The sequence below is a fragment of the Sciurus carolinensis genome, chromosome 11 (assembly GCF_902686445.1).
Source record: "Sciurus carolinensis chromosome 11, mSciCar1.2, whole genome shotgun sequence".
Taxonomy (NCBI): Eukaryota; Metazoa; Chordata; class Mammalia; order Rodentia; family Sciuridae; genus Sciurus; species Sciurus carolinensis.
Window position 1 is genome coordinate 122,432,881 of NC_062223.1, and position 23,963 is coordinate 122,456,843.

At 43.0% G+C, this 23,963-nt stretch overlaps 1 protein-coding gene across 4 annotated transcripts; it reads right to left on the reverse strand.

The window, feature by feature from the left end:
- Positions 1-4,100: 4,100 nt before the first annotated feature.
- Positions 4,101-23,655, reverse strand: Znf202 (zinc finger protein 202). Of its 4 annotated transcripts, XM_047517295.1 has the most exons (8): positions 23,527-23,635; positions 22,130-22,247; positions 10,597-11,087; positions 9,729-9,939; positions 8,867-8,955; positions 7,869-7,998; positions 7,210-7,329; positions 4,101-6,661 (listed from the first exon to the last, which is right to left on the reverse strand). In XM_047517295.1, the coding sequence occupies exons 3-8, from the start codon at positions 10,996-10,998 to the stop codon at positions 5,667-5,669; spliced, it is 1,947 nt and encodes a 648-aa protein (XP_047373251.1). In that variant the 5' UTR covers positions 10,999-11,087; positions 22,130-22,247; positions 23,527-23,635; the 3' UTR covers positions 4,101-5,666. The 4 variants fall into 4 exon arrangements, with proteins under 4 accessions (XP_047373251.1, XP_047373250.1, XP_047373252.1 ...); XM_047517294.1 differs by lacking the exon at positions 22,130-22,247 and having other exon boundaries at positions 23,527-23,655; XM_047517296.1 differs by lacking the exons at positions 22,130-22,247; positions 23,527-23,635 and adding an exon at positions 12,186-12,309.
- Positions 23,656-23,963: the final 308 nt, after the last annotated feature.

The window sequence follows — 23,963 nt, forward strand, 5'->3', positions numbered from 1 at the left end:
TATGTTGATGATCTTCTATATAGTCCCTCTCTCGAGGACTCCCAAGGAGACACTATTAAGCTTCTGAATTTTCTGACTGACAAAGATTATAGGGTCTCTCCAGCAAAGATACAGCTTTCCCAACCTCAGGTTATTTACTTAGGAGTCGGCCTGTCACCTGGATTTAAGGCCACCACTGTAGAAAGAAAAGTATTGTTGCAGAACATGCCCACTCCACCTACCAAGGAAGAAATTCTTTCCTTTTTAGGGTTAGCAGGAATTTATGATCCTGGATTCTAAATTTTTGCATCCTGGCAGCCCCCTTGTATGAGGTTTCAAAGGGCACTCCCACTGAACCTCTTCTCAACCTGGTGAAATCCCCTTTCCAGACCCTAAGGAAAGCCCTTCTTTAAGCCCAAGCCCTACACCTCCCTGATATCACCAGACCCTTCTACCTGTTTATGTCTGAGAAAAGTGGGTTTACTCTGGGGGTCTTAGGGCATATGTTCAGTCCCACCTTTGGCCCAGTGACTTACCTATCAAAAAGGCTAGACTCCGCCAAAAGAGGCTGGGCACCATGTCTTAGGTGTTGGCTGCAGCATTTGTCTTAACCCAGGAATCAAAAAACTTTCCTTTGGGGCTCCCACTGAAGTGCTCTCACCTCATTATCTATCTGACCTTCTTACTTTTAAGGGTCTGCAAACTCTACCACCCTGTGGAGTGTTAGCTTTGCAAACTACTCTTATTGAGGACTCTTCCATTTCCTTTAAGACATGCCCTCCTTTAAATTCAGCCACCCTCTTACCACTACCTTCCAATATACAAGCTTCAGCAACCCATAGCTGCCTTGAGATTCTGGAAGAGTTACTTCCCTGCCCCTCCAGTGTTCAGGAGGAAGCCTTACACAACCCTACTTTCATATGGTTCACTGGTGGGAGCGTTTTTCTCCATGAAGGGATCCGACGGGCTTGATATGCCATTGTCTCCCTGGAAAAGTTTGTAGAGTCAGGACCACTACCTAACACCACCACCAAACAACAGGCAGAATTAATTGCCCTCACTAGCACATTCACCCTTGCAAAGGGATAATCCCTCACAATCTACACTGACTCTAAATATGCTTTTCACATTATCCTTTCCCATGCCACTATTTGGAAAGAGAGGGGCCTTCTTGCCACAAAAGGGAACTCCATCACCAACTCTAGCTACATCCTAAACCTCCTTAGGGCTCTTCGCCTCCCAGCAACCATAGGCCTTGTACATTGCCAAGCTTACCAGACAGATCAATCATTCATTTCTTCAGGTAACACAAGGCAGATGAGAAGGCTAAAGGAGCAGCCCTATCATCCATACCAGTCCCCATTATGACTCTCCATGATCCCTTACCTCCACCGCCCCCCAACAGAGAGATAGTTTCCTACCTCCACTGACTATTGCACTCCAAACTTTCTTCACTCTCACAATTTGCTAAGACTCATTTGCAACTATCCTCTTCTGACATCTTATTTCTGAAAGAGTTCTCCTCCACATATGAAATTTGCCTATGAACTAATCCTACAGTCATCAGAGCCCCTACTTTTCCCACTCACCAGGCCCGTGGTGCCATTCCAGGGGTAGACTCATATGCGCACTCATATGCCCACAAAAATCTAAATACCTTTTGGTCATGGTAGACACCTTCTTGGGATGGGTTGAAGCCCACCCCCAGTTCCAACAAAAGGGCATTAACTGTCTCTACCTTTATCCTTCATGAAATCATTCCTCGTTTTGGAGTACCTACCTCCTTCCAGTCAGATAACGGGCCTGAATTTATCTCTCAAGTTTCTCAACAACTTGCCAAGGCTCTTGGAGTTCCTTGGCATTTTCATATTCCCTTTCATGCAAAGTCATTGGATAAAGTAGAATGAATAAACCAAACTCTTAAAAATGTCTTAAAACTTTCTTTAGAACTTCACCTTGACTGGGCTAAATTCCTGCCTCTTGCTCTTTTACATCTTTTTTGCTCCCAAAGAAACCTGACAATATCTCCCCTTTCAAATTGATGTACAGTGTTTCCATCCTTCCTTCGGCATTATTGCCTTTTCCTTCCCCTATGTCCATTCCTCTTCTAAACCACATTCAGGCATTCCTGTGGTGTTACACCAACTCCTTCCTGCCCAGACCCTTGTCTGAACCCCTGGCTCAAACTCTTCAAATAGGAGACCAAGTTCTTATCTCTTCTCCTCAGAAGGCCACAGCCCCTCTCTCTCCCAAATGGCAGGGACCCCATATGGTGATCCTGGCTGTAACAACGGTGGTTAAGGTGCAAGGTTTACTGGGATGGCTACACATCTCTTGGGTTAAGCTCAACTCTCAATCCACAAACTCTCTCCAGCTTCTAACCCTCTGGCTTCTTCCAACCAATACTTGGCCACCCCAGTGGGACCTCTCCGCCTCAGACTGAAGGGCATCAAGCCCTCCACCCTTCTTCCCATTCCAGAGACCAAGAACCAGAACACCAAGGAACCAACCACACCCAGTCATGAGGACTGGACTGCCTGCTGCATTCTTGCTTTTCCTGCTATTCGCCTTGTCTGCCATTTTTCTAACTATTGGAATTTCTCCCCAATAGATCTGTCCAGCTTGTTACAGGACTATCAGGACCTAATAAAGGATGAATTGGAGCCTGGCTACAAGTGCACTCCCTAGGGGAACTATCCAGTCCCCAAGTCCCACCTACTGCAGTGACATCCCCTCCCACCATGAGTTCTACACCCACGTCCAGCAGGAAGCAGTCATTGAAGATGGATCTTCACCCATATGCCTCAAAGGGTCTTATAAAAACAAAAACAGGGGAATGAAAGGCACAAAGCTGTAGCCATTTCTCCCGATTCTACCCCCTCACCACACACTATTTTTCAATCTACATTGTTAACTTCGTTAGTCATTCATCCAATTAGCCTGTGGACTTTCACTACTTAAGGGTAGTTCCTTTGCTATTAGTGCTCTTTCTCTCACCCTTAAGGACAGACACTCTGTTCATCTGCTTATTAAAATCGTGTGTCAGTTCCCATGTCTGGAGTGGTTTTCTAGGCGCTTTAGAGCTCATCTGAATTCACCAGATTCTACTTTGGAGTATGAGATAACTAAAAAAAAATACATCTTACTTTCATCTCTTGACGTTTCCCTTCATACCCTGTGGATGAGGTTGAATGATTCTTGGTTATTTCTCAAATTACCTTATAATGTAGGAACTCCTTAGAATTTTTAACTTTGTGCCTTTATAGTACATCATTTCATCAATTCCAACAACCTGGACATTCTGTTGACTAATTTTGTGGAATACTATATAGCTTCCTCCAAATAATGTCAAAACCATTGCCTTAAAAATGCTTATTTGGTGTGCTATTCGAGGAAATCAGGATTCTATCCATTAACAAAAATTCTAGAGTGGTCAGCTGAGTGCTTTTCCCTCCTTCCAGGTTCCTTCACTGACCCTGCTGTTGCAAACTGGTAAGTTTGGGAGGTAGCACACCCTTCCAGGAACCTCAGAAAATACAGTAATTTACAAAAGGGATCAGAGATTTAGTGTCAGCATACGAAACTTTGCAAAGGGATGGGCAACAGAAGTATTAATGTTCCACCAAACTGGAACAATTTCTCTAACTTTTCCTTATGTAGACCTCCTGACTTATATTTATTGTAATTGCACAGATAAAACAATTTTTTTGTCAACTTCAGTATTTCATCAGCTTCCATAAGTGGTATGAGCTAGGATAAATTATCTTTTGAGGCTGACATTTCTCCCAAGACAACCTGTGCTTAGACCTTAGAGGAGTGGCTGAGAGATGCCCACATATTATATTTTCTTCTGCGAACTTCAGCTTCTGATCTTATCCTGTTTATGTTCCATCTTAATCTTATGTTTATGTTCCATCTGTGGCTCTGCTAACCATTCAAAGCCTTCACTATCACCATGGAAAACTACATTGTACCCCCAGACCTATTTACAAGTAGGAATGACCTTTAGAAGCCTCAGGACCCTGAAGTTCTGGAAAGGGAGCAGGCAAAACAGGTCCCAGAAACCAGGAAATGTGGCTGCCACTGTTACTTTATTTCATTTGTGTATATTTCTAGGACAATGGTAGAACTGGTATTATTGGCTAACAAATTCCTTTGTTGCGTTATTAAGGGCTGGGGGGGTCCACTGAACCCACTGCCATTCCTCTGGTCTACACCAGCATACAATGGATTGTGATATAAGCAGAAGGAACCAGGCACAGAAGACTGTCTCTCCCTTCTCATGCTTTAATCCCATACCCTGTGCTCTGTTCATGGAGGATGTGCCTCCAGTCCTTGCCACTCCCAGGATCCGAGCAGGTGAGGTTGATAATTATCTAGCTCGTCTCCATGGAGCTTCGAACAGGTAAAGAGACACTTGGGCCACCAGGAGATATTACTATTTAGTTCTTAATTACATGAAAATAAAATCACATAAGAAAAGCAAACACAGATACATGAAAGCCATTTACTCCAATGAACTCTTCAGGGTCCCAGGTGCTGGTGTTTGTAATTTCCCCTGACATCAGGAACTGAGGCAGGGGTGATGGAACTGGGTGTCAGGAAAATATTACTGATGGTCTTGTACTGCAGCAACATCTTTTTCCTATTTTCCCATAGTTTAATCTTAGATCCTCTCCAGTTTTCTTCATGTGAATCAATTGACCCAGTCAATCATGGTTCTGTAATTGTTATAGTGCCTTTGTAAGTGGATACTGTTCAAGTCCCCTCACAGCCCATGCAAAGGAGAGAGGGAAAGGGTGGGTTTGTATATATGTGGGAATGTAAATGATTTCATTAAGATTGAATTATGCTTTACTGAATCCCTCAGCACTCAAGTGCTACATCTCACTTGCAGAAGTGCCAGGGATACAACCAAGAGACTGGCTGAATAGTAGGAAGGCCAGAGGCATGAGTATTTAGACAAGGAATAAAAACAAACAAAAAAATACAAGGAAGAGACTTCTGACTAGACCATCCTTTCTAGCAGTTTCTGGCACCCAATATCATTCTGACAATGGGGAAGGGAGCAGCTTGCCAAGATCCATATGAAGCAGCCTTGAGGTTTCTGCCCTCTAACACTTCTCCCATTTCTCCCCAGCATCAAAGAAGGTACATGGTGAAGAAGTGAGTCAGACAGTGAGTGATCTGTAGTTATCCTGTGTGTGGCAAAGCTACCAGGATAAAAATTGAGTTCAGGGCTGTGTGCTTTTTAAAATTTGAGCCCAGTAAGGACAGAACCCTTTGGGCTTGTCCCTTACCAGACTGAAGGGGTTGTCCTTAGCTATTTTAAACATCCGAGGCTGGTAAGTAGTCTTGAGGATATTAACAGTCTGTTTTCTGGAAAATGTAATAACCACAACATCTTAAATCTTCTAACTCTCCTACTTCACACCTTTGAGGTAGAGATAGGAGCCCTCCAGTGGAGAAGCCTCAATTCAGGCTGTACTTTGGAAAAAATATATCCTCAAGATATAGAAGGTTAAGTGGTTCTGCCCGGAGCTTTTATTTGGTGGTGGGAAGAGGCTATGTATGGTCTGAGCAGGTCAAGAAGACCTTAGAAAAGGTCCCCCCAGGCCGACTAGAGAGCTTCTTCCTCCATCTCATCCTGGGTGAAGATTGAGTGTAGACCTCACATGGGCACCTAGCTAGGAGGTCTTTTCTGAGTGGGTCCTCTGATGCCTGATTAAGTGATATCCTCTGCTGAAGCTTTTCCCACAGGTAGGGCAGGTAAATGGTTTCTCTCCTGTGTGTGTTCGCTGATGCCTGACTAGGTGGTCCCTCCGACTGAAGCTTTTCCCACATTCGTTGCACCGGCAGGGCCTCACTGAAGCATGTCCTCTCAGATGCTTGGCAAATGCTGCACTATGGCTGAAGCAGCGCCCACACTCACTGCAGTGGTACAGCTCCTCGGCTGCATGTGTCTTCCGGTGTGCTAGATACCGCCTGTGGTCATTGAAGTCCTCTCCACACTCCCCACACAAGTAGGGTTTGCCCCCTAGGTGGATTCTTTGGTGTGTTGTTAGCACAGATTTCTGGCTGAAGCTTTTGCCACAAATGGTACAGAAGAAAGGTTTTTCTCCTGTATGTGTCCTCTGATGCCTGACAAGGTCTGAAGTCCAGCGGAAATGCTTTCCACAGTCTTCACATCTGTAGGGTTTCTCCACAGGTGGAGTTCTCTCAGACTGAATCAGAGGTGTGGTCCCATCTACATTTTTTCGGTTTAGGGGATATTTGTAAGCAGTGTTCATCTTGTGAACTTTTTGGTGCCTGGCAAGATGTGAGCTCCGTGTATAACTTTTTCCACACTCCATACATTTATATGGTTTCTCTCCTGTGTGAGTTCTCAGGTGCCTAATAAGGTGGGAGTTACATGTGAAGTTTTTCCCACATACAGGACAGCCATGTTGCCTCCCTAACAGGGGGTGGACCGGCATGGTTTCCTGAAGATTCATGAAACTATTAGCTTGAGAAATATTTGTACCAAATCTTCTTTCATTAAGTCTACTTGGATTATCTTCAAAGACTATGTCCCAGTCTGGTGTCTGGTGAATTTCTGGATCTCCCACAATAGATCTGTGCATATCCTCCAAACTCCGATCTTCTTGCTCAACACACTCTTCCTCATCTTCACTCCTATCTCCTGTAGAAGGGATGAGAGGAAAAAGGAGACATTATAACTGTAACAATGCTTTCTACACAATGAGGGGTATTTTTAAAAAGGGTTTTGGGAGGGCAAGACCATATTGACTGAAGCCTGTATTTCATATATGAAGAGGTGGGGAAAGAAGGAAATAATCAGTCCACTGAATGCCTGTCATGGGCCAGGCACTTTCTTATATGTCACAACATCAAGAAGCCTTAGCATAGCCAAATATCATTATCCTCATTTTGCACATGTGGAGACTGGGATTACGGGTTTAAGTGAATTGTGTAGTAAATGGTATAGCTGTGATTCTAGGAGTTTACTTGTTTTATTTTTCTTTCATCATTTTGCAACATCTATCCCTCAAACACATGATGGGAGGGGCGAAGAAGAGGAAAATGACAGAAGAGTCTGGCTTTCAGAGGGAGATGGCAGTAATGGCTGACATGTCAAAAGAACCAATGACAGGGCCCTAGAGGAGAGAGAAGCACTGACTAGAGGAACTGCCCACTCAGGGTGGTAAGACCCCTTCTGTCATTCCTCACCTGTGTAGGTAAAACTCAGGATTTCTGGCTCTTCAGGCTCTTGAGGCTCATGGATATCTGGGACCTGAGGCTCTTCTTCTCTAACCTGGGAGATATCATCTAGTCTGGGGATTGGAAATGCTGCTCAAGAAAGGGAGAACAGGACATCACGACTGGTTCAACACTTCCTTGTGTTAAGAGCAGATCTTTTCTGGTTGGTAGGTTGTAGAGTGAATACATAGCTCAGTTGGTCAAATCTTTGGTCTTTTGGAGCACCTCTAACCAAGAATTGCCTAACTCTTGCCTTCCTTGGGCCTTGTACCTGCAACTCAATAATTACACTGCTATAAACTTTACCCCTTTTTCCCATATTTAGGAAAGCACATCATCTCCATCTCTTTGCTTGTTTCAAAACTCATATGCTTACCACAAATATTTCTATACTATAGCTTTATTTTCTTGTTAGAGGTTTCCAGCCATTTTTTTAAAAAACATTTTCTCTCTTCCCTTTAACCTGGAAGAATACCATCTTCTTCCACTAAATAATCCATTAATTTCATTGGTGGGGTAAGCATAAGAAGTTCAGTGTATATAATCTAAGGCCTAGGATTCCTCAAATTTCCAACAGGAAAAAAGATCTCTGTACTTAGAATGCTCTAGAAAAACATGAAATTCCTTACACAGAGACACCACAATTCCACAGTCTTCTTCCAAGACATATTCTCCATAGAACTCCTTCTGTGTTGAATCCAGATCACTCCACTGGTCCTGGGAGAAGCACACAGCCACATCCTTGAATGTCACCAGTCCCTAAAACAACAAGAGAGTCCAATCAAAATGTGAAGCTTCAGGTAGCCTTGGTTTGCTCTGAGATGAAAATCCTATGTACAGCAGGATCCATCTAGGAGACAAAAGTAATTCTAATGGGTCACAAGTCTTCTTCTCAGGAAACTGTGTCCTCCGTTGGTGCTGCTTCATAGTTTTGGGAACCACCAACCTTGCTCCTGCCCCTTGAACCCCACTGTGTTCCCTTAGGACATTGTTTAAAACCCAAGAAAGCTCTTAAAATCATCATTCAACTCCCTATTTGATGTTTAAATGTTACCTTCATCTTTGTAAAAATTTACCATCTCTAGGAAGCTTTCCTTAACCTACCCAATCTAACCTCTTATCAGGTACATAGTCTATAGCATATATAAGAGATTTTTCCTCAGCTAGACTATAATCTAAAATCACAGATGAATTATATTCCTTTTTTATCTAGTCACATGGTTTCAGGGCTCCTAACATGAGGAACACAGCAGTAGAGACATTCTTACCAATGACTAACAAATTTACTTTAAAAACAAACCCTCTAACTTAACAACCTAAAACTGTACAGAAAACAAAACAAAACAGTACAGGAGTGTTACAAGATAATCCCAAGACAACCCCATTTTTTTTTTTTTTTTTTCAGTCCCTCTGGTCAATGGCAAATAAACTGGCTGTGCTGCCTGAGGATACAATGAACACTAGTAGAATCTATTTTCTCCCTCCTCCTATACACCTGCCGAACTGAGAACTTAAACTGGCAAAGAAGAGTGTAAATTTGCATCCTACCTGATTGGTTTAGCATATGACTAACACCCAGTAGGTATTCAAACAAGTTCTCTGTGGTGTAGAGGGAACTAGGGCGCACCTGTGACAGAGCAGTAAGAAGGGCAACCATCTCTGGGTCCCCAGAACTCCTTTCTGCAGGAAGGTCTGAGTCCTGGTGCACTGGAACCTCTATGAGGAAAAAAAGGCAGAGGTTAGCAAAAATAGGGCATTGCCAAAACTGGTAAAAAGCCAAATATATCACATCATCTTTGGTTGTCAGGCAGCCTTAACTTCCTTGTTATGAGAATCAAGACATTGGCCCAAGAGGAAAAAAGTCATTCCAACACCACCTACAAGACCATTAAGATGGGTGTGATGACAGGCCTGTAATACCAGGGACTCAGGAGGCTGAGGCAGGAGGACTGCAAGTTTGAGGCCAGCCTCAGCAATTTAGTGAGGCTCTAAGCAACTTAGTGAGACCCTAAACAATTTAATGAGACCTTGTCTCAAAATAAAAATTAAAAAAGGCTCGGAATGTAGCTCAGTGGTAAGGTATCCCTGGGTTCAATCCCCAATACCAAAAAGACCATTAAAAGTCAGGCATGGGAGCACATACCTGAAGTTTGTGGCCAGTCTTGCAATTTAGCAAGATCTTGTCTCAAAAAAAAAAAAAAAAAAAAGAAAGAAAAAGAAAAAGGCACTGGGACGCAGCTCAGTGAAAGCAACCTTGGGTTCAATTCCCACTACTGCAAACAAAATAAGCCAACAGAATGCTGAGAGAGCAACCAAGAATACTGCTATTTAAACCTGGCCCCATTTTGGGGGAATTTTAGCTAGTACTACCTCTTGTCAACATCCAGGATTCCTGTGATCTTTTTCCATTACAATCTACCAGCCTCCATGCAGAAGAAACCCGCCCCCGCTGCACTGTCACAATCCGCCCTTCCTGCCAGGCTTCCCACCGCTCTCCTGCAGGAGCTGGAACTCCTCTTCATGGCGCAGGCTCCGCTCTTCTTGTATCCCCACATCTGGGCTCCCGATGGCTTCCTCATGGAACTGTTCAGAGCTTGAGATCTGTGCCGAATCCTGTAGCTCACAAGGTGACTCAGGCTCTGCCCCTAAGTGCACTGTCTCCTCTGACAGGACTTCCTGGCCATGAACATGGACAGTCACCTGGGAATAATTCCAACCTCCAGTCACCGTGGAGTCAGAAGGAAATTCCTGGTTGTCACCAGGGCTTATTAGAAGAAGCTGCCTGGAGAAAAACTCTCAGAGGGCCCCAGACGAAGAGGGAAAACTCAGTTCCACCAGGGTGTAAGAAGAGTTGAAGATTACCTCACCAGGACAAGGCGGGGGACACTCAGGTACTGCACCACGTTCTCACTGCCCTCAACCCTTGCTCCCAACACCCAGGGCTCTGAGGTTCCCATCCTGCCTTCGCCTATCCCAAATGCAGTTGTCTGTGCTGTCTGCCTCCCAAGCTTAAAGTCCTGGAAAAGGGTTCTGAGACTGAGAGTCTAGAACCTTTGAGGAAGTCAAAAAATATTTTCCTCCCCAGGAACCCCAGGTTCATCATCCAAAGAAAGAAAACCAAAGCCATTACTCCTCTGATAGTCCCTAGGCATATGTTTTAAAACTCAGAAGGTCACACTCATACACACACACACACCCCTGCCCTGTGGGGCTCATGGATCCAGGAGCAACCCAAAAGCAGAGCCGACTAAATTTAAAGGATAATTTATGGGGGCCCTGTGAGCCCTCCCCACAAATCCAGCCTTCCAGTAGACAGTCCCCCTCCACATCACACAGATCAGGACTCCCCCTCCTCACCCACCGCCTTGGTCTCCTGGGTTGTTTCTGCAGACCCTCCACCAGCGTCACTGCCTCCTCGCCACTTTCTGGCCGCTGGCCCCGCACCCAGCTCTGCAGTTCCCCAGGCAGGACGGTGAGGAATTGCTCTAGCACAAGTAGTTCTAGGATCTGCTCCTTTGTCCTCCTTTCTGGCCTCAGCCATTGATGACAAAGTTCTCGGAGTCTGATGAGAGCTTCTCGAGGGCTTGCAGCTTCCTGGTAGCGAAAACGTCGGAAGTTCTGATGCGAGGTCTCCAGCACAGGGTCATCCCTCTGTAAGACAGACTCTGGCCTGCAGGTGGAATCATCTTCCAGTTTCACCATCAAAATTCCCTCTTCTTCCCAAAGATCCAGGTCTTCTGGTTCCAAGGCTGTAGCCATTTCTGGCTCAGAGGTGGTCTCACACCATCTAGAGCTCACACTAAAAATCCCCGTCTCAGCCTGGACACCTCAAGTTTCTCCCAAGAGACCTGGGGCAGAGATATAAAGAATAGCTTAACTGAGATTATGCACAAGGATAATAACAGTTCCAACTTTAATTGTAATCCTTTACACAACATTTCTTCAAATGATTAGATCCCCTCTCCTCCAACCTCCATCACCATATGTTGTGACAAGTTATAGTTGGGATAGAAAAATCCATGACTGAAGGCGTGGCCCTCTCCCCTATTTCCTAGGCAAGGATCCTTCTCTTTAGGGAAACACTGCATTTCTGTCACGACTATTCCTACTTCCTAATTTCTAAATGTTTCCTCCACTTCCTCCCTGTTGGCTGCTTTAAATTTGGCCTTTGTCATATCTTGCACAGACTATAGCCATGAATTCCTAATGGGCGCCCTGCAGTACTAAAATGAGCAGAGAAAGGGATCTCATAACCTGCTAATCTAGTGGTACTGCTGGGTATGGTGGCACATGCCTGAAATTCCAGCAATTCAGAAGGATGAGGCAGGAGGGTTGCAAGTTCAAGGCTAGACTTAGCAAGATCATGTCTCAAAATAAAAAATAAAAGAGGTGGGGATGTAGGTCAGTGGTAGAACACTTGAGGTTTAATCTCCAGTACACCACACACACTCACACACACACACACACACACACACACACACAAACCCAAAACAAACATGGTACTGACCATGGTATTTTCATAGTGTTTTATAGGCACACAGATATTTACATGTGTTAGCGTGTGTGTACTGAGAAGAGACATGTCAACAGGACTGACTGAGATGATAAAGGCTTATGGAGGCATATTCTGGGCTTATACACAATAATTTCTGTTAACGTGGGAATTTTCAGAGATATGAGGAAGAGATTACATGAGACAGTACTGAGAAAAGTTAACAGTGGTTGGCATGCAGGCACCCTAAAAGGCAGTATCTTTAATTGGATGACCCACAGACTTTCAAACTCAAGTGTTCAGAAACATCAAATGTGTTATGCTAACTTTCAAAAACAACCTCTTCCTAACTTGGTGGATATCATCACTTATTAAGTGAATATTCAATTCTGTAATCTTTGGATTCAACTTTGAATTTTTCCCCACTGCTTATAGTTCCTTAAGCCCATTCTACCTCTTTAAGTCTATCAATCTGTTTCCTCCTCTTCCTTCTTGCTGGCTGCTTTAGTTGGAGCTCTCACCATTTCTCACCTGGACTCCTGCCATAACTTCCTAAGTGGGATTCTTGAAGTAGTCACCTGGGAGCAAAGTACAACAGAACTTCCCGCATGCATTGTTCTTTTGGACATTGTGATTCAGGTAGTCTAGACAACTGTATCTTTAGAAATGCCACTTGCTGTTCTAATGTGAACTCTAGCTGAGAACACTGAGGAAGGTGTGTAAGGTTAAGTGTGAGAATCCTGAGTTAGAATGCCTAGGTTTGAATCAAGGATCTATTGTTTACTAGATATGAGACCACAGTGGGACTGTGGGCAGATTTATTCTTATACTGATTTTGATTCCTTGGTTATAGAATGAAGATAATAATGACAGTCATCTAATAGGGCTTCTATGAGGATTAAATCTATCCCTCTTTGAAGTGCATAGAAGAGTGATGGCATTCTGGGATTAACTACTGTTTTCCTAAATTATAGTTCCGACTACATTCTTCAGTATTTAAAAATAGTATCTTCTTAATGTTAGTAAAATCAATTCCAAATCATGGTAATGGCAAATGAAGCATTTCACTTTCAGTTCCAATCTATTTTTTTTTTTTTGTCATACTGGGATTGAACATAGGGCACTGTACCCCTGAGCTATATATATCCTAGCCCTTTTTGTTTTTCATTTTGAGAGAGGCTTTTTCTAAGTTGCTGAGGGTGGTCTTGAATTTGCAATTCTCCTGCCTCAGTCTCCCAAGTCCTGGGGTTACAGGCATGCACCCCTATGCTAGGCCCCAACTTATTTTTCAAGCTGTATCTCCTACCCTGTTCTCTGTACTGATCAGCTGTTAATAAATGCACCGCTAATCTCCACCAACAGTCTGTCTTCTCAGCCTCCCTGTCTTTTGGGTTGTTCCTTCTGCATGGAGTAATCTCCATTTCCTCAATGCTGCAAGGCGTGTTGCTATTTCTTAACAGGTTCTCTCTCTTCATTCATGAGACTTATTTAGGTTCTTATCAGTTCTCATTTGGATTACTTCAACTGCCTCCATATATGAGCAACTTGTCTCCAGAGTTGTGACCTTCATGTTACCATCCACTGTATCATCAATATGAATTTTCATGGTAAATCTGGTCATGTCCCTCTCCTACGTAAGATCCTTCTTTTCTGTCTTGGAGGTGAACAGACTTCTATGTATTATATATCAGATTGACTTTCATCTTGTTCCCTTTGCTCTCTTTGCTAATCCTTATGTGTGTGGACATACACACCTCCAGCGTGCATGCAAAATACACAAAAGTCCCACTCTAGCTTTTGGACATGCTTCTCTTTCTGACTCTGTACCTTTGGTTCAATTTCACTTATGTTTCAAGATGTAACTCAGACTTTGTGTCTTCTTGAGTTATTTTCTTTGATCTCACTTCCCCTACCCTTAAACATGGTTAGACACCACTTAAGTGCTTCCAGGGCAACCTGGGCACATTTCTATCATAGGGCATGTCATATAACAGACATTCTTCATTTTTCCTGTGAAACTCCTTTAAGTCACCAATACCAATAAAAGTACACAATAAATGCATTTAAAACAACCTCCACTCTGAGGGTTTTTTTCCTGCTTTGACAGAAAGAACGAATTTTTCTTTCATTATGCTTCTACATTTTTTTTCTTTTTTTAAACTGATATTGTTAATTCTAACTTCTAAAATAATGTCTTGAAAATTCATCCATGTCTTCACCTCCACTGCCATTCTTCTATGGAGCCATTAAAATGTATTAGCAGGACCTTTAAAACAATGATCATATCCTCACCCCCTAAACAGTTCTAGCATATGACAAGCACTGATACTCTGAATGGACAACTTAGATCAAATTTCAGGACTGGGGTTCTTGGTCCTGTCCTTCTCTAGCACAGAGTCCACAAGCAGAGTCCATCATTTCTCAATCTTTCGTGCTGCACTACAATTGCCTGTGAGTGATCTTTTAGTTACCCAGTTCATTCTTATCAGCTGTGTCTCACCTACTGTTGAACTTCAAATTAGTTTATGGTCAATGATCATACTATTCATTTTATTCTTCCATAAACCTCTTTCCATTTATGCTTTCACTTTTTAATTAACCACCATCATTTGCAACATATTTCCAGCCTATTTTAGATGGTTCCATAATTCCTAGATCTTCTTTAACTAATTTTCTCAGGCTTTCTCCATCATGGTGGTTTGTAGTTTTTAAATTTTATGCCCATCTTTTGTGAGACTATTTCTTTGGGAGTCCTAGGCCTTAGGTTGTAAAAGTAAGCCTTCTGAATGGAATTTCATTTGCTTCTACCTAAATGCTAACAGTTTCAATGATTTTAGATGTTTCCATATTAATCTCTCATAGTGTTCCTGAATTACATTTTTAGGATATGATTTGTACCTCTGCCCTCAAGTGAATGTTGTCCTACCCAAAGCTATGGAAAGCCATTCCCTTGTGCTTTTACTGCCTGAGTAGGCTGATTTCATGGAAAGGGTAGCTCTTCAAGGACCCAGGTTGGCAGACTACTCAATTCCATAACCTCTACATGCTCCACCGTCCTCTCAAGTCATACCTTTGATGGAACACAAGTATTGAACCTCCAACTCTAGAAACCTTACCTTGGTTTAAAATATACTTGGGCCATGGTAGAGTCAGCTTTTACTCCTATAGCTTTTAGTTCTTTCTACTTCTGGAATCTATACATTCATCCTTTAGTTTTTGAGACAGAGAAGAAGAGCATGGACAGGTAGGCACAGGAGTTTAATAACAGGCAGGAGGCCCCTGCACACTACCTATACTTGCAATATTACACAAAGATCTGAGTGGTGAACTTTCTCATATATGAAATCTGCCAGGGGCCTCACATTTTCTTTACTATGACATTTAAACTCTTTAAAATTTAATACTTGGAACACCTTCAAGACCTGGTCCCTGACTACCTCTTTTCTCCCATGACTGTCCCTCCTATTGAAAGTCACTGCTCAAATTATGGTTTTATACCTCCCTTTTCAATTCCCTCACTGGGCTTTTCTGATGTTGCTCATTGTCTGAAATACCCCTTTGCATTTCCTCTCTTGTCTAACTCCTTCATATCTCACTGCTCCCAGAATATCTTCCCTGGTCCTTTAGATTATATGGCCATAGGAATATGTGCCCCACAAAGCATAGCATCTGTTGGAGAAATTGTTCCTCTAGCTATCGCTGTTGGATTCACTGGACTGTAAGCTCAGGAATATGCTATGCCTGCTCAATGCCTGTCCCACAAGATGTATTCACTTTGTATGAGATGAATGCAGAGAACACTTACTGAGTTTTTCTAAGTTTGTCTCTGGAAGGGCAGATATTATGTCATATTAATCCTTATTTGTTCCTTTGTCCAGCAAATTGTTATGGACAAAGGAACAAATAAGGAGAGATTTATTATTTTGCATTGTGAATAAAAGAACATCCTTAGTGGTTCCCCAAATGATGGAACCACATTTCATTATAAAGAATCTTCAGACCACCCTGTGGATAATTCAAATATTAGTTACACAAACTGGGCATGTGAAAAAAAATAATTTTCCTTTGAGAATTTGAATCAACTTTAATAAGTAAAACCAGACATTAAGTAATTTAATGCAATTATGCACTGATTACTTATCCAGACAAAGCTTTCCAACACCTGCCCCTGCCCCTACTCCACCCCACCACATTCCCACCTCTGCACAAAGGGGAGAGAAGACAGAATTGATACATAGAGTCTTCTGCTCTATGTATCTGCACACCACCATCATGCTCTAACAAAAGGATCTCCATTAAGATAAAAATCTGAGTAACAATGCCAGCCGTTGTTCTCATGTAGCACTAGGTACAAGAGATTCCATACTAAGAATGCTACAACATAGGAACTGATAGAAGGGTTCCTCCTCAGACAGCTTTGCTCTCTAGAAAAAAAAATGCATAAGATCTGCTGGGGTTTTAAAATGTCCTGTGGAAATTACAAGTTGAAATTTCTGTTGCTGGCTTTGCATTCACTTTTGCTGCCTAAAAAGATACAGGAAAACAGATCAGCAAAAGTGGCAATGAAAGGTTTGAGGAGTCCTGGGGTGAGCCAAGAGATGGGAAAGAACAGGAGGCATGATGGTGGTGTGCAGAGCACCAGGCTAGGCACCCAAGGAGGTACATTCCAGCAGGAATCCCAAATTACTGGAGCTACTCTAGGGTTTTGTGAGCTAACATAAATAAGAGACTCCTCTGTAGATAACCACCCTCTTGACTCAATGGATTATTTGAGATCTGAGAGAGATTTATGAACTAAAATGTGCTGTGAAAAGACAGAACATGGAAGCTGTGTTTGTACTCTACAATTCATGGGACGTATCACACACGTCTGGTCTTCAGATTTGATGCTCTTCTTACTCTAATGCTTTTCTTCAGTGTCTGTCCTTGGAATGGTTCCACAGTTAAGATAAAAACTGGACATCAGAATCCTACAGAGAAAGTGTGAAACCAGGTCAGGAAAGTAAAAGACATGGTCCCCAAAGATGCTAAAAACAATGTCTGTAGACACAGTTAAGCCTGGGCAGTTCCCATGACCGGGTCTCTTCAATGTGTGTTCCTGGAAAGCATGGGACACGTTTGGAGAAGATCATAGAGGAAGACAAGATCTTTCCACTATTCTCTGCTCAGTAATCCCTCCATATCTGAAGGTGCCACATGCCAGTGAATATTCTAAATCAATTCTCTAAATGACAGCAGAAAACCACAGGCAAAGAAAGAATATTCAGTTCTCTACTTTAAAACACTATTAGCAAGGAGTGACTTTTCTGGACACTACATGACAAAGTTTTTTCCTACCTATGGGAAACATGATGATCTGCATATTTACTGGCAAATAATTAATCTTCAGAAGAAAAGAGATGGTTAGATTTGAATTATTATAGTAGATACTGATAACCCTAACCATAGGCCCATAATCTGGAAATCGGAATAAGACTGCTTGCTGAGCCTAAGACCTTTCGACAGCTCCCCTCACTGTTCCAGAACAGAAATACACCAATAAAAACTATAACCTGCTCTCTTCCATGTCACTGTTTCATAAAATTAAGAGAATAAAATAATATGATACCTCTACTGGAAAAATTCTCTTCTATTTTTGGTTTGTTTTTGGTACCAGGGATTGACTTTAGGGACATTTAATCACTGAGCCACATCCCCACCTCTTTTTTGTATTTTATTTCGAGACAGGGTCTCACTGAGTTGCTTAGCACCTCCCTACGTTGCTGAGGCTGGCTATGAACTCATGATCCTCCTGCCTTCGCCTCCCAAGCCACTGGGATTACAAGCGTGCAGCATGCGGCACTGTGCCCTGGTTCAATTCTCTTTTATTCTTATTTTAATTATCCTATATCCAGATTTTCCATGTAATGGTTAGGGGTTTTGGAGACCTAGGTTTGAATCCCTACCCTTGCTTATTAGCCATGTGATATCTTGCACAGTTATTTTAAGGAGTAAATGAATTAACCCACAAAAATTCTTCAGCATAGAATCTGGCATAGGATAGATGCTCAATATATTTTATTATTTTCTTTCAAGTTCTTTTAAGTCCTTTTGATAGAAAGGCAAAATTTAAATGATAAACAAGTGAACAATCCTTTATTTCACAATTACAAAGATTAGAATGCACAGGGAAAATCTTGATTTAATGTCATAGCATAAATAGAGTATTAAACCAAAGCAAAAACAAACAGTTCTTACTTTGAAGGCCCTATAAACTACGATTAAATCAAAGTCTTGAACACATGTGATGGAACCTTAAAAACAGGTAGCTCTCCTGGAAAAGAGTGTCAGCAATGCTTAGTAACATCAAAGTCCCCTCCCCTTCCTACAAGCGGCAGGAGGCAATATGTGGCAAACTCAATGAATATAACCAAGAAGTCCTATGAAAACTTAACCAAGAAGGCAAAAGGAATGAAAGGAAACAATTATCTGACTTTGGGCCTTCTAATGTATCATGCTGAACCATCAACCATGTGGAAAATTACTATTTTGTGGTGCTAAGGTTTGAACCCAGGACCTTGATTGCTAGCAAACACTCTACCACTGAGTTATATCCCCAGCTCCACAAAAACCTTATTGCTTTAAAATATTTTTGCCAGTCAGACGCAATGGCACATGCCTATAATCCCAGCAACTTGGGAGGCTGAGGCAGGAGAATCCCTAGTTTGAGGCCAGCCTCAGCAACTTGGAGACTCCATCCTAAAATAAAAAACAAAAAGGGGTGGGGTATTGGGTAATGGTAAGTGTCCTGGGTTCAATCCGCCATACCAAAATAAATATATAAATATGTTTATTTGTCAATGAATTTTTTTCCTTCATAAAAGTAATATTTGAGTAGCAAGGGGACAAAGGGCTCAAAGCTTATAACAATAGCTTAAGTAACAGAATAAGATGTAGAGAAGTGAAAGAAAGGAAAAAAAAAAAAGATAGTGGTATAGGAAGGTCAGTGTGGGAAGACACAAATGTCTTCTAACCTGAAATCTTGTGTGATTCTGTGGACAGCAGTTAGGTTTTAATGTAGGTATAAAATGTCATTGAGAGTAAAAGTAAATAAGAAAATGTAAGATAAAAACCTTAAGTCACTTATTTCTAAGTAAAATGTTTCTCTATAGTTGTATACTCAGGTCTATGAAGCAGTATCAAGACAGTAAACAGTTTTTGTCAGGTACATGGTGCAATCCTATAATTCTAGGTACTTGGAAGGCAGAGGCAGGAGGAGCTCAAGTTCCCTACCAGTCTGGGTAACTTAGCAAGATCCCGTCTCAAGACAAAACTACCTCAAATTCAATTCCCCGTTACCACTGCCCCCAAAGACAGTGGACAACTCTGCCTGCAAAGGTAGAGGACTTGCATTTTACCCCCTTGTTCTACTTTGTAAAGATCTCAGTCAAGTCACATCAACTCATTTAGAAGACAGGGATGATTTTCTACCTAAAGGCAGTGAATTGGACTTGTCTTTGAGAAACTGTCCAGATTTTTGATGTTTATAAGGAGGGGCTTTGAGAGGAACATGGACATGTGGCTTGTTCATTGAATTATTAGTCTATAATATATCAGTGTAGGATGGTGAAAGGGATTTATTCAAGAGTTGAGAAGTACCGGAACCAAACACAGATTTTGAGAGGCCAGAGTTAAACATTTGTCCATGATGATCAGGTTGGTTAATTTTCAACATGAAGCTAGGTGTTTTTTTTTTGGTACCGGGGACTGAAACCAGGGACACTTAACCACTGAGTCACATCCCCTGGTCTTTCTACTTTATATTTTGAGACAGGTTCTCACCAAGTTTCTTAGGGCCTCGCTAAGCTGCTGAGGCTGGCCTGGAACTTGTGATCCTCTTGCCTCAGCCTCCCAAGTGGCTGAGATTACAGATGTGTGCCACCATCTTTTAACCTTAAGGGATGTTAACCCAGAATCAGCTACTGACCTAAATAAAGCGGATCGATCTTTTTCTTTTTTTGGTGGTACTAGGGATTTAACCCAGGGCTATATCCATACTAAGCAAATGTTCTACCACTGAGCTATACCCCGAGTCCTTTATAAAAAGACTTATTTTGAGACAGGGTCTCACTAAGTTGAAGAGGTTGTGAACCTCCTTGCTCAGCCTCTGGAGTAAGCTGGGATTACAAGTGTGCACCACCATTCCCAGTTTTAGGTCAACAATAAAGCCTCAGTTAAAAGTATCGCAATATTACAAACTCCTCTGAAACAGGGATCAAGAAGGGACATCAAGCCTGACACCCACCCTGATGAAGGCAGCACCTCTTATGTGGCAGCCAGAATTAAACTAGATGTATTGACATGTAACAAACGTGGTCAATGTCAACTAGAGGAAACATTTAATGGGAAATAAAAGGATAATGAATCACAAATAATGCTCAATTTGAGGTGTTGATAGGATAACTCAGAACAAGTCAATTCAAAAGTCATTTACTGTTTTTGCCACTGCAATTAACACATCCTCTCAGGATACCCCCTGATGCCTCCAGTTGACTTCCTTCTGGCTTTCCCCAAGGCTCGACTACTCGGATGAGACACACAGAATGGGAGTAGTGCCTGAACTGGAGAAATCTGAAGAACCAGGTTTTACTGCCAACTCAGTCATAAGCCAAGGAAACAGAAGTCATTTTGAGTGTGAACACAGATTACTATTTTCTACTATGAGCCCTAACTCTGAGAGCAAGGATGTACTCTCAGTGCCTACCATTGTGTCGACTACTTTGCAGAAAAGGAGCCCGAAAAATGTGTGTTGAATTTAATTAAGTTTTTTCTATTTCTTTTCCACTAACTTGGATATAGAAGCAATGAAAATTCAGAAATTTGGGTGCCAGGGCTTCTGGGTAAAAACCATTCAGAAGAGGAGTTGTGGGAATTTGACATTAGCATTTATTCCAATTTAAGGTGGCATATCAGTCAAGTCTATCCTGCTTTACTTGGGGGTAGAACAATAGCAGAGACACTCTGTGAAGGAGGAGAGTGCAGGGGATAGAGTTCGTTCAGTCCACAAACATCTATTAAGTCTCAATCATGTGTCCTACACTATTTTTATGTAAAAAAGAACAGGCTTTGAGCTTGAGGAATTTAGGGGTAATTACGAAATGGCAGGGCAGGCTGGGCTGTGGCTCAATGGTGGAGTGCTTCCTTAGCATGTGTGAGGCACTGGGTTCGATTCTCAGCACTGCATATAAATAAACGAATAAAATAAAAGTTCATCAACAACTAAAAATATATTTAAAAATAATTTAAAAAAAAAGGAAATAAGGACTTTACCAATACTTAAATCCACAGCAAAAACCTAGAATGTGGGTGTAATCTATATGATCAAAACAGGAATCTCTTATCAAGAGAATTATGAAAATTATGAGAAAAAGCCATCAATATTTCATCTTAAATGTGGCATAAAGATAATGTAGTATTCATTTTTTTTTTTTAGGTAGGGTACCAGGGATTGAACTCTCAGGGGCACTCGAGCAACGAGCCACATCCCTAGCCCTATTTTGTATTTTATTTGGAGACAGGGTCTTACCGAGGTGCTTAGTGCCTTGCTTTCTCTAAGGCTGGCTTTGAACCTCCTGTTTCAGCCTTCTGAGCTGCTGGGATTACAGGCATGCACCACCATGCTCAGTTCATTTTTTCTTTTTTAAAGCACATTTAATTTTACAAAAGAACCCAGACCCTGGGTGTCGTGGCACTGCCTGTAATCCCAATGACTCTGGAGGCCAAAGCAGGAGGATTGTAACTGCATTCAAGGTCAGTCTGGGTAACTTAGCAAGATCCTGTCTCAAAACAAAAAGAAGATGTAATTTGGTGGAACAGTACCCCCTGGGTTCAATCCCAGTACTGAGAGAAATTAAAAAGAACCTGTACACAAGTGGTGAAATTTCCAACAAAGTACCAGACTACTACTAGCTTCCAGCACAGAAGTACTCAAAAGTCTTCTGGTGTCCAAATCTCTGCAACATTTATATCACAAAATTTGGTCAAAGGTAGTGGTTCTCAAAGTGACGAATCCACACCAGTGCTGATCACTTGAGACCCTGTTAAAAATGCAAATTCTGACATTCCAGCATAGACCTACCATCAGAAACTCTGGGGGTGGGCCCCAGAAATCTGTGTTTAAGAAGCCTTTCAGATACTTTAAATTAAGAAGATAAGCTTGAGAACCACTACCTAAGGCAAAAGAAGTAAATGGAAGGTACATGTAGAATGGATCCAACCTTTTCAGCGTTGGCCAAATTAAAGGAGGGTTTGCTGGTAAGAGGACAGTCAAAGCAGAAAGTGTAGAACTGTTTCATGTTTTATGTCTACGTCAAATTAACTGGAGAAAAAAAAAAAAACCATTGTAAGCCTACAACTTACCTTGTCAGTATAGTTTGTAATGTGTAAGAATCCCTCACATTGTAGTAAACTTTGCTGTGTCCTTGAAATGACTGTCTACTGCAGGACAGTATATATAGAGAGTGCAAAATGGGGATAGCTGGAGGAGAAAGGGGGAAAAGATTATGCATCCTAGGTGTCTGGTCCTAGGAGAAAATATTTCTACCCTCCCTCCAACCCTGCTCACCAACTTATGATAGACAGTGATAGCAGAAAGTTATCACTAATGTCCATGAACCCAAACTACTGTGCTGTCTCACACTAGCCCAACAAACCTCCTATAGCTATCTAAAGGAGCTTTCTCATCAAAGCCCATTGGGTGGCTTGCAAGAGAAGTGGAAGGAAAGATGAGAGACCCCACTAGAATTCCTTGTAGCTCTGAAGGTAGCTGCCCTGGGTGTCACCTGCAAAGTATGGACAGAGAAAAACCAGCAGCTCTAAGCCTACCCTCTCAGCAAGAGCCTTGATGTGGCACTGCTACTCTGGACCAAGGTGGTTCACGCAGTACTAGGCCTAAGAGACTCCTTTTGGTGAGACCAGCACAGAGACCAAAACAGACAGGGTTATCAAAGTGCCTAAGAGATAAGAACATTCAATGCTGGACTGGGGAGAGGGGGACTGGGGATGACCCCTTTCTGAGAAAACAGCATATCCATGGCATACAAATTAAACTTTTAGTCAAGCCAGACAAGTCGTGGATACACCCCTGCTAAAGGTAACTGGTGTTGAGAAGAGGTACCCAAACTGGACGTTAGGGGCAGGAGGAGAGAATCTGCAAGCGGAGACAGCAGCCACTAGCCTGAAAGGAAGCTCAGCGGCAGCCCCAAAACCACAAATCAGATGGGCTCTAAAGCGCAGTGTGATCACAGGTGATAAGATCACGGGCGAGTGTATCTGCATGTGTTGGAGGAGTGGTTGGTGAAAGGAGATGAGGCTCTGGGCAGGAAGCCCTGCGGAGAGAGGATTCTTGAGCAATCCAGAGGCGGGGTAAGAAGAGGCAGCGGAAAAATCAAGGGGCCCAGACCACTCCTCCCTCGGTTCCGCTGGGGAGGGAGGGCAGTTGGCGTGGAAGCAAGAGGAGGGACCGACGGCGTTTCTGCAGGCCCCAGGAGGCGGAGGGCGGTGGCTAGAAAAAGAAGGAAACCTGGAGCGCCATCCACGTCTCCGAAGGTCCTGGCTCTGGCCTCAAGGAGACACCGAGGCTACAGCGCGTCCGCCCCGCCAGGACACCGCCGCCACTCGGTCCCCGGGACAGCGCGATTTCCCCAGGCGCTGGGGGGCGGGGTCTCCGGTCCCTCCCCTCCTCCCAGCCCGGCCCTGCCCTGCCCTGCCCGGCTCTGCCCCACGCGGCGCGGCCCGGCCCAGCCCCCAGCACTCACGGCTCCGGCAGCTCCGGCGGCTCCTCCCCTGCCCCGGCTTCTCTTCCACCCACTCCGGGCCGAAGCAGCGGCGCCGAATCCAAGCCGCGCGGGACCTAGCGGGTCGGAACACGTGGGGCTTTTGCGCCCGGAACCGGAAGTAGCTCCTCGCCCCGCCTCCTGGCCGCGCTGGAGCCTTTCTAGGCGGTGGGAGGGTTGGTCCTCTGTGTGCGCCGCCTGAATTGGCGATAGGTGCCTCCCAAATATACAAGTGAGAAAAAGTTAGTTTTTCCTGGACCGTTGCGTCCCCGCCGCTCTGCAGCGAATACATTAACACCCTGGGCCTTCTTTTAGCGTGCATACCTTCCGCAGGGTTTCTCTTGTCTTTATTTGATCCTTTATGTTTATTTTGGTTTGGGTGTCTATCCCTCTGTGTATTTTTCTTGATGTATTTATTT